Source organism: Esox lucius, chromosome 21 (assembly GCF_011004845.1).
Source record: "Esox lucius isolate fEsoLuc1 chromosome 21, fEsoLuc1.pri, whole genome shotgun sequence".
Taxonomy (NCBI): domain Eukaryota; kingdom Metazoa; phylum Chordata; class Actinopteri; order Esociformes; family Esocidae; genus Esox; species Esox lucius.
The window spans coordinates 29,536,479-29,549,545 of NC_047589.1; the positions used below are offsets into that span (position 1 = coordinate 29,536,479).

Genomic DNA, 13,067 nt, shown 5'->3' on the forward strand with positions numbered 1-13,067 from the left:
ATTGTTTATTAAAGGTATTTTAATTGGTGCCTTAGGTTCACATTAATGGTTTACACCCCACCACATACAATGTGTATTTTAGAGAGGTAAGTATCAACCGCCACAAAAAAGTCCATTAACTATATTCCACTTAACAATCAACGTTTCCCATTGCTCCAGAGCGAATGTCCTTTTCTAGGCAACTGGCTCAAATTAGAATATGGCATCTGTAAATGACTCCTCAGAGGCAGGCCACCCTGTCTGTGGTCACGGCAGTTCACCCGGTCTGTACTCACGGCAGGTCACCCTGTCTGTGGTCACGGCAGTTCACCCTGTCTTTACTCACGGCAGGTCACCCTGTCTGTGGTCACGGCAGGTCACCCTGTCTGTGGTCACAGCAGGTCACCCTGTCTGTGGTCACGGCTGGTCACCCTGTCTGTGGTCACGGCAGTTCACCCAGTCTGTACTCACGGCAGGTCACCCTGTCTGTGGTCACAGCAGGTCACCCGGTCTGTAATCACGGCTCATAAACCTCACAGGGAACAACTGTCAAATGTGTTCCATATGTCAGAATTAAGTGTTAATGATTCAGTCTGGAGGGATTTGTATATTTTATTATTAATACGATCCACGTTTCCAAGCCATTATAACGATGACGTCACGGCATGTTAACATATCTAGTTAATTAGTTGGTCAGTATTGATTGGGATGCGGGTCAGGGAATCGGGGAGAGAGTGGAGGGCAGTGAACAATGACAGCTAAATGGATCCGGGTCTCTCTGGTCACCAATCTCCCCTGTCACGCCGTCTCCCTCGTCGTATCGACCAGGAGATCACCTTGCAGGCTACCAAGTGCAACCATTGATTTAGCTTAACTCTTTTACTTTCTCCCCACCCCCTCCCCCCACTCTCCCGCCCTCTCCCCCATCCCTCCCTCTCCCCCATCCCTCCCTCTCCCTCCTTCTCCCTCACTTCAGCGAGTGTTCATCTGGGATCTGGATGAGACCATTATTGTTTTCCATTCCTTGCTCACTGGGTCTTACGCCAACCGATATGGCCGGGTGAGTAACACACACACACACACATACATTCAGAATATAGACGGGAAGAATTTAGTTTGTGTGTGTGTGTGTTCGTATGCATGTCTCTGCGTGTGTGTGTGTGTGTGTGTGTGTGTGTGTGTGTGTGAGTGAGTGAGTGATTGCATGGTGGTCTGGGAGGAGATATGGAGCAGAAGTCTGATAATTGTTTTCTTAATGAGGCCTGCTGGAGGATTTGACCACAGCTGTTAGACCTGTGGCCAAAGCTCAAATGGCTTTCTACTCCCAACATAGTACACTACTTTTAACCAGAGCCCATAGGGCACTGTGGAGGGAATAGGGGGCCATTTGGCATGTGCTTTGTATTTGTTCCTCCTATATCCTATTAGTATATCTGTGTCTCTTTTCATTATTTAGTTTATGATTAAAAGTTGTGCAGTATGGAACTGGTTGAGGGGTGGTCTGTTCTAGAGTTGGTCTAAGGCTGGTTTAGGGCTGGTCTGGGGTAGGGCCTGTCTGGTTTAGAGAGGGTATAGGGTTGGTCTGCAGTCTAGATCTGGTCTAGCGCTGGTCTGGTCTTTTCTAGGTCTGGTCTAGTTTAGGGTTGGTCTGGTTTAGGGTTGGTCTGGTCTAGATCTGCTCTCGTCTAGGGCTGGTCTGGTCTAGGGCTGGTCTGGTCTTCTCTAGGTCTGGTCTTTTCTAGGTCTGGTCTTTTCTAGGTCTGGTCTTTTCTAGGTCTGGTCTGGTTTAGGGTTGGTCTGGTCTAGGGCTGGTCTGGTCTAGGGCTGGTTTTGTCTAGGTCTTGTCTAGGGCTGGTCTGATCTTGGGCTGGACGACTAACTATTGAAACATCCATAGCATTCCCTTCTCCTGCAGAAAGACACATTGTTCGTTGAGTTAATGAAGTGCTTCTTGATCCGGCTCTTTTCACAGATTGATTTCCCAGGAGAACCTTGGCCAAGGTTGAGGCCTCAGCTCCCCACTGTAATTAGCTTTAACTTTAAGCTAGTCCGGATAGTCAGGCATTCCACTTAATATCTAACGACTAATTGTCTGAGAGTAAATCCTTAATATCTAAACTCTAACGACTAATTGTCTGAGAGTAAATCCTTAATATCTAAACTCTAAAGACTAATTGTCTGAGAGTAAATCCTTAATATCTAAACTCTAACGACTAATTGTCTGAGAGTAAATCCTTAATATCTAAACTCTAACGACTAATTGTCTGAGAGTAAATCCTTAATATCTAAACTCTAACGACTAATTGTCTGAGAGTAAATCTTATTACAATGGGATTAATGTTTCATACATTCTATATAACATGTAGTGTTCTTCATGTAGATGTTTTGGGAAAGTTATTTAAACATGTTCACAGTGTTTGTTGATGGTATATGCACGTAGTGATAAGAAGAAAAGTTTACTTTTCCAGGCCCTTCTGTTTGTTGTTTCGTATTAATTCTCCATGTCTAAATTTAAACTTTCTAAACAAACAATTTGGGAAATATGGCAATTGCCAATTCTCATGGATTAAACTGGTCATTGGTTTTATTTAACTTCATGTTACTCACAATTACTATAACTCATCACAATTATGAATACTGTAGCTTCTTTACCATGATGGTGGTCACCTTCACTTGTTATTTTCATTAATTTCTCCATCCATGTAAATATCTCCTGATATTTGTTTAGATAAAATTCGACCCAGGGTTTTGATTTTTATTATGTCTAAGAGTTCCCTGGAATTCCCCTCAGTTCCTGGTTGTTTTGGGTTTTGTTGGGGTTTTCTCCTGTCTACTTCAAGTCAGAAGATGACTTATCGGTTCTCATGTGTCAGAGAGCTTAGCAAGCGTCACCCGTCGCAGCCCACGATCCAACGCTTTCTTCTGCTCTGAAGCTGCTTGTGGGCCAAATGGACCCCATTTCCTTTTAGTGTACTGCTTTTCACCAGAGTCCAAAGATGCGCACTACATTGGGAATAGTATTCCATTTGGGACTAAAGCTAGGTGTTTGAAGGGGACACTGTTTTGCTTTAAGGGTGAAAGAGGGCTGCCCCGTGACCCTTACGTGTTTATTTACTTTATCATTAGCTGTGCATGCTGGGTAAAGAGAGAGCGGCTTAGGGGGCCAAGGGACAAGGAGGGCCTTTCCAGGGGCGGTGGAATACACGCTTACTTATACTCACGCTTAAACACACGTACACACACGTACACACACACGCGCATGCTTAAGCGCACACAAACACATGCTTAGACACCTACACACACATAGGCACTTAAACACACACAAACACACTTAAACACACCCAGACATACACAAATACACACACATTCATTCATATCCATGCCTGCACACTGACGACAGGCCTCTCGGAAACAGGAAACACTTCTGACTCCATTCTTAGTGAATCCTTATGTGGTACATAACATGGCAAGGACTCCCTCTTCTTCCTCACTTATCTACTTTTCTCTCCTTTACTCATTCTCTCTCTCATTCTCTTTTCTCATTCCCTTTCCTCATATTCTCCTTATTCTCTCTTCTCATTTTCTCTCCTCATACTCTCCTCATTCTCTCTCCTCATTCCCTTTCCTCATTCTCTCCTTATTCTCTCTTCTCATTTTATCTCCTCATTGTCTCTCCTCATACTCTCCTCATTGTCTCTCCTCATTCTCTTTTCTCATTCTCTCTCCTCATTCTCTCCTCATGCCCTCTCCTCATTCCCTCTCCTCATTCTCTCCTCATTCTCTTTTCTTTCTGTTATTTTAAATTTCTCTTTTAATTTTTCTGTCTCTTGATCTGTCTCTCCTAGCTGTTGGCAGGCTTGCCCAGGGCCTATAAATAGGGACATATCCAAGTGCGCGCACACACACACACACACTCTGTCACATACACACACACTTTCTCCCACAGACACACACTCTCACCCACACACACACACACACACACATACACTCTCTCCTACATACCCATTGAAATACTGTCACGCACACACACATTCACAGACACACACACACACACACACTATGCTGTGCTTATCAGTTCTCTTAATTGGCATCACGGCAGCTTTATGAAACTGATGTCTGAGGCCAGCTGTGGGGCTGTTGCCTTGGACGGGTCGGAGCTGTGGGGGGGCGTCGGAGGAGGCAGGGGGACTTGGCGCCCCTGTAGATGGCACTGAGGAACCGGGACAGGTGGTGGGGGGGTTGGGCTTAATGGAGCTGGGCCTCTTAGTGTTAGTGTGTGTGTGTGTGTGTGTGTGTGTGCTCTTGTATTCTTAACTCCCTCTTCTGATTGTCTAGATTTAATTGGAGAGGCACTTTACCCATAACCCTTTTCCCACCAAACTAACGCAGCCCTGACTACACCACTGGAACTGTTTCAGAGGTGTAGCGGAAGGGACCGGGTGGGTTGAGACAGGACGAGAACACCCAGCCTAATGAGGTCCGAGGGGGGACTAAGTTCTTCTTGTGTGGTAAAGAAGTTAGTATTGAGGGACATTATGGGGAGCTGTGGTACATTGTGGGGCATGACAGGTAATCAGTGGAGAGCTCCGATGTGTCTTCAGCTGGTTTAACTCTGTAACACACACACACACACACACACGCTTGAATACACACAGAAACACATAGACACACACACACACACACACACACTGCTTGGTGTCATGGCTGGAGACCCTCTCAATCCCACAGTTGGCCTTTGTATCTAGACTTTGTCAGGAAACTTAAGACCTTAAGAAATTGAATTTTGGGGGGAAGGGAGGGAGGGGAAAAAGTTTGAAATAATTGATTTCTGTGTTAAATCTGGTTTCCAATTTAACTGAGATTAGAAAAGAAGAAAAAAACTGAAGGAGAGAAAGAATGAGAGAGATTATGTTAAAAATGAGAGAGAGGATGTTAAAAAAAGGGAGAGAGAATGTTACATGGAGAGTATGTTAAATAAACAGAGTTTATGTTAAAGAGAGAATGTTACATAAATAGAGAGAGTATGTTAAATAAAGAGAGAGTATGTTAAATAAAGAGAGAGTATGTTAAATAAAGAGAGAGTATGTTAAATAAAGAGAGTTTATGTTAAAGAGAGAATGTTACATAAATAGAGAATGTTAAATAAATAGAGAGTATGTTAAATAAAGAGAGAGTATGTTAAATAAAGAAAGAGAGTATGTTAAACAAAGAGAGATTATGTTAAATAAAGAGAAAATGTTACATAAAGAGAGAGAGTATGTTAAACAAAGAAAGAGGCAATGTTACATAGAGAGAGGAAGTATATTAAATAAAGAGAGAGTATGTTAAATAGACAGAGTATGTTAAAATGAGAGAGAGAATGTTAAATAAAGGGAGAGAGCATGTTAAATTAAGAGAGAGTCTGTTAAATAAAGAGAGTGTGAATGTTTTTTGTGGATTTTTGCCAGGTCAGTGGTGAAATGTAAAACATGCTTGCACATGTTTGATGACTAATTCAGTGCAGAGGCACTCAGTGGTATGTGCTTATTATAATGTTTAACACAGTGGTGCTCCTATAATGACTTTAGAAAAGACTGCCCACAGCTCCGCCCCTGTGATTAGGTTGTACATCCAGACTCTGAAGTGGCCTTGCTGAAGTTGTGTTGAGTAGGGTTAGGGTAGGGTTTAAGATTTAGGGTAGTGACAAGCACCAACCCTGGCCAGATGCTCTTTCAGACCATAATTATATTATTCATCGTATTGCTAACTAAAACATGGCACAAGTAATTGTTAGATAAAGGAATGTTTATATTAATGTGAAATTTGGGAAACTTTAGCAGCTGGTAGAATTGTCTGTGTGTGTGTTTGTGTGTGACAGAGTGTGTGTGTGACAGAGTGTGCTCCATGCAGGTAGGCTAGATGATCAACACTACTGCTTTACTTTAGGTCTGTCGTGTCTTCCTGTATTTATGATGTCAGAGTGTTCTAGAATTAAAGGGGAATCTGGGAGTTTAAAGTGTTGATAATTAGTTCTACAGAATAATTTATGATGAGTTCTAGATCAACAAGTAAAAACCCGGAATGTTTTGTTTAATAGGAGATACATAGTTCTATACTGTACCTAGAACATGAACACATGAATTGGCCTTCACTATTTATTTTATTTAAACAGCTATATATAATAATAATAAATAAATAATTGTATTATTGTATATCATGTATTCATTTTATTCTTTACATTCTCTATGGCTTGTGTCATTAATTATGTAGACATATCCATGTTGTGTATTTATGTGTTTGTGGTCATATTCCTGCTAATTCCTGATGTTTGCATGTTGTTTTCTTTCAGGATCCACCCACGTCGGTTTCACTAGGACTGAGAATGGAAGAAATGATCTTCAACCTTGCAGATACACATTTATTCTTCAACGACTTGGAGGTATGACTGTGTTTCTTTCAGGTTATTGGACTCACTGTGCCTCATATTACAGTACTTACACTACTGTACATCATATTACAGTACTCACACTAAAGTACCTCATATTACAGTACTCACACTACAGTACCTCATATAGCAACGCTCACACTACATTTCCTCATATTACAGTACTCACACTAAAGTACCTCATATTACAGTACTCACACTACAGTACCTCATATAGCAACGCTCACACTACATTTCCTCGTATTACAGTACTCACACTAAAGTACCTCATATTACAGTACTCACACTACAGTACCTCATATAGCAACGCTCACACTACATTTCCTTGTATTACAGTACTCACACTAAAGTACCTCATATTACAGTACTCACACTACAGTACCTCATATTACAGTACTCACACTAAAGTACCTCATATTACAGTACTCACACTACAGTACCTCATATTACAGTACTCACACTACAGTACCTCATATTACAGTACTCACACTAAAGTACCTCATATTACAGTACTCACACTACAGTACCTCATATTACAGTACTCACACTACAGTACCTCATATTACAGTACCCATTAACGTAATGGCGTGCTGTGGGTGTCAGCCGGCCTTCCCTGGCCAGTCCATCCATAGCCCAGGACAGCCACACATTACTGCATTACTCTGTCTGGCATTACTCTGTCTGTCTGCTGAGGCCTACACCAACAGTACTGATCAATCTGAAGTCCCTGTGCTGTAGTTAGAAAGCACCTTACAGTGCTGCTCTTGGATGTCATTCTTAAAGATCAACAAGGCACATTTGATCCTAGATTAGCAGGTCTAGTCAGCGCTTTTAGTTGAACACTGACCTTGGAGCAGTCCTTACAGCCAGCCCAGAACCCTGGTCGTCACTAGTAACATCCACAGTCATCATTATGGCTAAACCCCAACCCACTCTCCCTCACTCCCCCTCTCTCCCTCACTCCCCCTCTCTCCTCTCCCTGCCTCTCTCTCCTCTCCCTGACTCTCTCTCCACCTGCCTGCCTCTCTCTCCTCTCCCTGCCTCTCTCTCCACCTCCCTGCCTCTCTCTCCTCTCCCTGCCCCTCTCTCCTCTCCCTGCCTCTCTCTCCTCTCCCTGCCTCTCTCTCCACCTCCCTGCCTCTCTCTCCACCTCCCTGCCTCTCTCTCCCTCCCTGCCTCTCTCTCCTCTCCCTGCCTCTCTCTCCACCTGCCTGCCTCTCTCTCCTCTCCTTGCCTCTCTCTCCACCTGCCTGCCTCTCTCTCCACCTCCCTGCCTCTCTCTCCCTCCCTGCCTCTCTCTCCTCTCCTTGCCTCTCTCTCCACCTGCCTGCCTCTCTCTCCACCTGCCTGCCTCTCTCTCCACCTGCCTGCCTCTCTCTCCCTCCCTGCCTCTCTCTCCCTCCCTGCCTCTCTCTCCCTCCCTGCCTCTCTCTCCTCTCCCTGCCTCTCTCTCCTCTCCCTGCCTCTCTCTCCACCTGCCTGCCTCTCTCTCCTCTCCCTGCCTCTCTCTCCACCTCCCTGCCTCTCTCTCCACCTCCCTGCCTCTCCCTCCCTGCCTCTCTCTCCACCTCCCTGCCTCTCTCTCCCTGCTGCCTCTCTCTCCAACTCCCTGTCTCTCTCTCCCTTCTGCCTCTCTCTCCTCTCCCTGCCTCTCCACCTCCCTGCCTCTCTCTCCCTCCTGCCTCTTCACCTCCCTGCCTCTCTCTCCCTCCTGCTTCTTCACCTCCCTGCCTCTCTCTCCCTCCTGTCCCTATACCCCCCTGCCTCCCCCTCCCTGCCCCCCCACCCCGTGACTCTGACACCCCTGAACTGGTTTCCCAGTGTGCTCTGCTTCAGGCTGATCTCCTCTTTCCACCTCGCAGTCCAGTTCTCAGACAGTTGAACGCCAGAAACGAGAACAAGAGAAAAACAGGAGAGAAAATGAGTGAAGGATGGTGGGTGGGATGGACAAAAGAGAGAGAAAGAAAGAAATGAAATGTTTGTTCTTCCTCCGACAGCCAGAGTGACTGAACGATTCCAAACCCAGTCACCGTGATCAAAGTTAATTGGCTCCAATTGGCTGCTTAAATATTTCCTTATGCTTTCGCCCAATCGTTACAACCCAGAAGAAATGGCACGTTCTATAATAGATGTGCCCCAGTCATTTCAAATGTGTCAGTTTGTGACAAAAGCTTTAAATGTGGTTTTTCCCTCCGACATGTGCCCGTGTTCGGTTTGTTTCATGTGTGACAGAAGCGCTCACAGATGAACTGGCAGTCTGGCTGTTCACTGCTCATGCAATTATTCAACGCATATTTTACATCTGCTGTATCTCAACGATGGGAATTTTTGCATTTGAACCCTACTTTTAACACTTTGAAGCCCAGAATTTTACATTTGCTTTGTACATTTTAAACAGCCCTGAGTTTTTCCCATGTGGAGTAGCGCGCTGACTAAAAGAGCATGGTCAAGTCTGCTGCGGCATAATGGGAGACAGACCAGGACAGCCTTCAGCACATGTCGTTGTCCTGATCGCAGGGAAAGGTCTTCATGCATCCTTTCTATGCTGCTGAAGTCACACAGGGATCGACTTCTCACCTGGGTTCAATATGTCCGTGGAGGCAGGAGTAGCTCCGGGACTCCCATCTCCTGGGTGGACTACTCCACCCCCCCCCCACTCCCCCCGCAGTGTGTGTCAACCCTGTGTTATGCATTTATAACAGTCCAAACAAGTGCACTAAATGTGGGATGAGAGTGCCATTTGGGATTCCAGCGGTGAGTTTCCTCTGTCTCTGGTTTACATTCAGTGGCTCATCTAAAACAGAGCTATAAAGAACCCCACTATAAATACATGGCAGCCAGCAGGGCAGGGAGCAGAAGTTATGTTTGTATTTAAGTATGTCCAGTTATGTGCTGTATGTATTTAAGCATGTGCAGAAATGCCTATGGACCGTCTAATTCAGTCATAAAGAGGCCCCCAGAGGGGGTTCAACCACACAGGTGTTGGGTTAGTGGCCCTTAGTGGGCCTTAGTGGCTGTGTGTGTGTGTGTGTGTGTGTGTGTGTGTGTGTGTGTGTGTGTGTGTGTGTGTAGCATGCCGTTCTTGCCCAGCGAAACGCACGTGTTTCTCAACAGCATGACATTCATAACTGTAAGATCCAGTCCTTTATAAGAAGCTGGCTTTGCGTCAGAACACTGAAGGGCCAAACCATAGAGAAACAACATGTTGACTGAGTTACAACAGAGACCAGACTCCTACTCCCAAATGACACACTGTTCCCTCTGTAGGGCACTCCTTCTGACCCATGGGAAGCCTGCTGGGCCGGGTCAGGTGTAGGGAGGGCTGTGTGTTGCCGTTTGGGGGCCAGACCTGATTGGGGCTGTGTCTGGGGCCTCTAAACATTGCAATCATACAAGATGGCCTCTTCTCCCTGCTACCTTCCATTTCCTGGTTCCAAGGTCTGCTTGTAGGCCGTGTGTGTGTGTGTGTGTGTGTGTGTGTGTGTGTGTAGGACTGGTCTCAGCATTTCGGTGAGGGGGGGGCAGAAAGGGAGAGGGTGAGGCTGAAAGAGTAAGGGAAATAAAGAAAGGGAGAGAGTGAGAGAAGAGAGGGGGAGGGAATAAGAGTGAGAGAAAGGGGGAGTGGGGTAACTGATCCCGGTTGACCTCTTCGGCATGCCCTCTTTCTTTTTATGACTTTCCTCTGAATCGTCACTCACCAGCTCTATCAACACCCCCCCCAACACACACACTCACACACTCTTATTTTACTATATTTGTGAGGACGTTTGAACTTAACACTACCTCCGTAAACCGTCCCTTAATTTCTAATCCCAGTTCTAACCCTAATACTCATTAGAACGCTATCCCTAACCTTAATCCCAGTTCTAACCCTAAAACTCATTAGAACGCTATCCCTATCCTTAATCCCAGTTCTAACCCTAAAACTCATTAGAACGCTATCCCTATCCTTAATCCCAGTTCTAACCCTAAAACTCATTAGAACGCTATCCCTAACCTTAATCCCAGTTCTAACCCTAATACTCATTAGAACGCTATCCCTAACCTTAATCCCAGTTCTAACCCTAAAACTCATTAGAACGCTATCCCTAACCTTAATCCGAGTTCTAACACTAAAACTCATTAGAACGCTATCCCTAACCTTAATCCGAGTTCTAACACTAAAACTCATTAGAACGCTATCCCTAACCTTAATCCCAGTTCTAACCCTAAAACTCATTAGAACGCTATCCCTAACCTTAATCCGAGTTCTAACACTAAAACTCATTAGAACGCTATCCCTAACCTTAATCCGAGTTCTAACACTAAAACTCATTAGAACGCTATCCCTAACCTTAATCCCAGTTCTAACCCTAAAACTCATTAGAACGCTATCCCTAACCTTAATCCCAGTTCTAACCCTAAAACTCATTAGAACGCTATCCCTAACCTTAATCCGAGTTCTAACACTAAAACTCATTAGAACGCTATCCCTAACCTTAATCCCAGTTCTAACACTAAAACTCATTAGAACGCTATCCCTAACCTTAATCCCAGTTCTAACCCTAAAACTCATTAGAACGCTATCCCTAACCTTAATCCGAGTTCTAACACTAAAACTCATTAGAACGCTATCCCTAACCTTAATCCCAGTTCTAACACTAAAACTCATTAGAACGCTATCCCTAACCTTAATCCCAGTTCTAACCCTAAAACTCATTAGAACGCTATCCCTAACCTTAATCCCAGTTCTAACCCTAAAACTCATTAGAACGCTATCCCTAACCTTAATCCCAGTTCTAACACTAAAACTCATTAGAACGCTATCCCTAACCTTAATCCCAGTTCTAACACTAAAACTCATTAGAACGCTATCCCTAACCTTAATCCCAGTTCTAACCCTAAAACTCATTAGAACGCTATCCCTAACCTTAATTCCAAGCCTAAAAATTAATGTTTATAAAGTGGACAACCAAAATGTACTAGTCATGATTTACCATGACATCTGGTCATCACCAATATAGTAACACACACACACACACATATATTCACGCTCACATATACACACACTCACACACACACATATATTCACGCTCACATATACACACACTCACACACACATATGTACACACTGGTTTTCTGTTCTAAATCCTCAGTTTGATGGTAGTTTTGATTAGAGCCTGGGTTCTTCATTTGATGGTAGTATTTAGTAAACTCTGGGTTCCTCAGTTTGATGGTAGTTTTGATTAGAGCCTGTGTTCTTCAGTTTGATGGTATTATGTATTGGACCCTGGGTTCCTCAGTCTGATGGTAGTATTGATTAGCCTGGGTTCCTCAGTCTGGCATTAGTATTGATCAGAGCCTGGGTTGCTCAGTCTGATAGTAGTATTTATTAAACCCTGGGTTCCTCAGTCTGATGGTAGTATTGATTAGAGCCTGGGTTCCTCAGTCTGTTGGTAGTATTGATTAGAGCCTGGGTTCTGGGTTTCTGATAACAATAGTGTAGGTCTGACTAACGTACTGTAAATATATAGTTATTAAGATTTGTTTAAGTCTTATTCATGTACGGTAGATGCATAGTAAATGAGTGTATTATAGGTCTAACCAATGCACTGTACAAGTGCGCTTTAGGACCTGTCTGTCTGTGTGGGAATATGACTGGCTAGTCGCTGTAGGCATCAATGTGACTAACGGTCACCTGTGGAGATGTGGGACCCAGTGGCCTCTTTGGACCTAACCTAGTCCCCTTTCCTGCCCTCTCAGCGGGCCCCAGCCTGCCCCCCCACCCCACCCCCACCCCGCCTGGGTGGAAAAAACAACCTGGCACGCCTGTCCGGACGACAGAGGCCATGAGGGCAAACCACTCAGATAGAGAGAGAAGGAGACAGGGAGAGGGAAAGAATGAGTGTGGAGAGAGAAACTAAGAAAGAGATGGAATGAGATAGGGCTAGAGAGAGTGTGGGGGAAGAGAGAGGTTGGGACGTTTTAAATTAGCCCAGCAATACCTCCACGTCCTCCAACACACACACACACACACATACCTGGGGAGCAGCCCTGTGACAGTGCGGGTTCTCTAATAGTTCCCAGGATGCACTGTGAGTGTTGATAATGTCATCTGTCACTATCACAGTATGATAGAGGCAAACACATGCGCACACACACACACACACACACACACACACGCGCACACACAGCAACGTGCTAGGCTGCTAATGAAAAGCACAGCTTTTTTTACCTATAGCCACAGGGAACTCTCTCCTGAGACTGCAGATTCACACACACACACAGATTCACATACACAGAAACACACAAACACACACACACACGCACAGACACACAACATATGCACACAGCAGCAGGACTTTATAATAGCCCACAGTAGTGGATTATAGATTGCAGCCTTGGGGATGCGTCAGTTTTTCAGTGGTCGCCGGTTTCAAACGTCGAGGTGAAAAATCAGTTTCAGGTCTTTGGAAAAAAGTGCCTGCTAAATGACAGGACATTTGAATGTACATAGGGAGTGTATATACATATAGTAAAGAGAGACACTTTCCCAGAGGACCAGGAGCAGGATGATTTGGAAGAGGAGGACGGGTGTGTTTTGAAAAGGCTGGAGAGAGAAAGTAGTGGTTTCAAAGCCGGCCTGCCTGTCTGTCTCCTCTAAGCATTACACCCCTATCATCAC

The 13,067-nt window shown here is 44.7% G+C and overlaps 1 protein-coding gene across 20 annotated transcripts in view; it reads left to right on the forward strand.

Annotated features, from left to right (window-relative positions):
• eya1 (EYA transcriptional coactivator and phosphatase 1) overlaps positions 1–13,067 on the forward strand; it is a 101,275-nt gene that overhangs the window by 72,080 nt on the left and 16,128 nt on the right. For all 20 annotated transcript variants that reach the window (XM_020042004.3, XM_020042002.3, XM_020042010.3 and 17 more), the window contains 2 exons: positions 956–1,039; positions 6,308–6,397. In XM_020042004.3, coding sequence (XP_019897563.1) covers positions 956–1,039; positions 6,308–6,397 — 174 coding nt within the window. The remainder of the gene's footprint in view (positions 1–955; positions 1,040–6,307; positions 6,398–13,067) is intronic.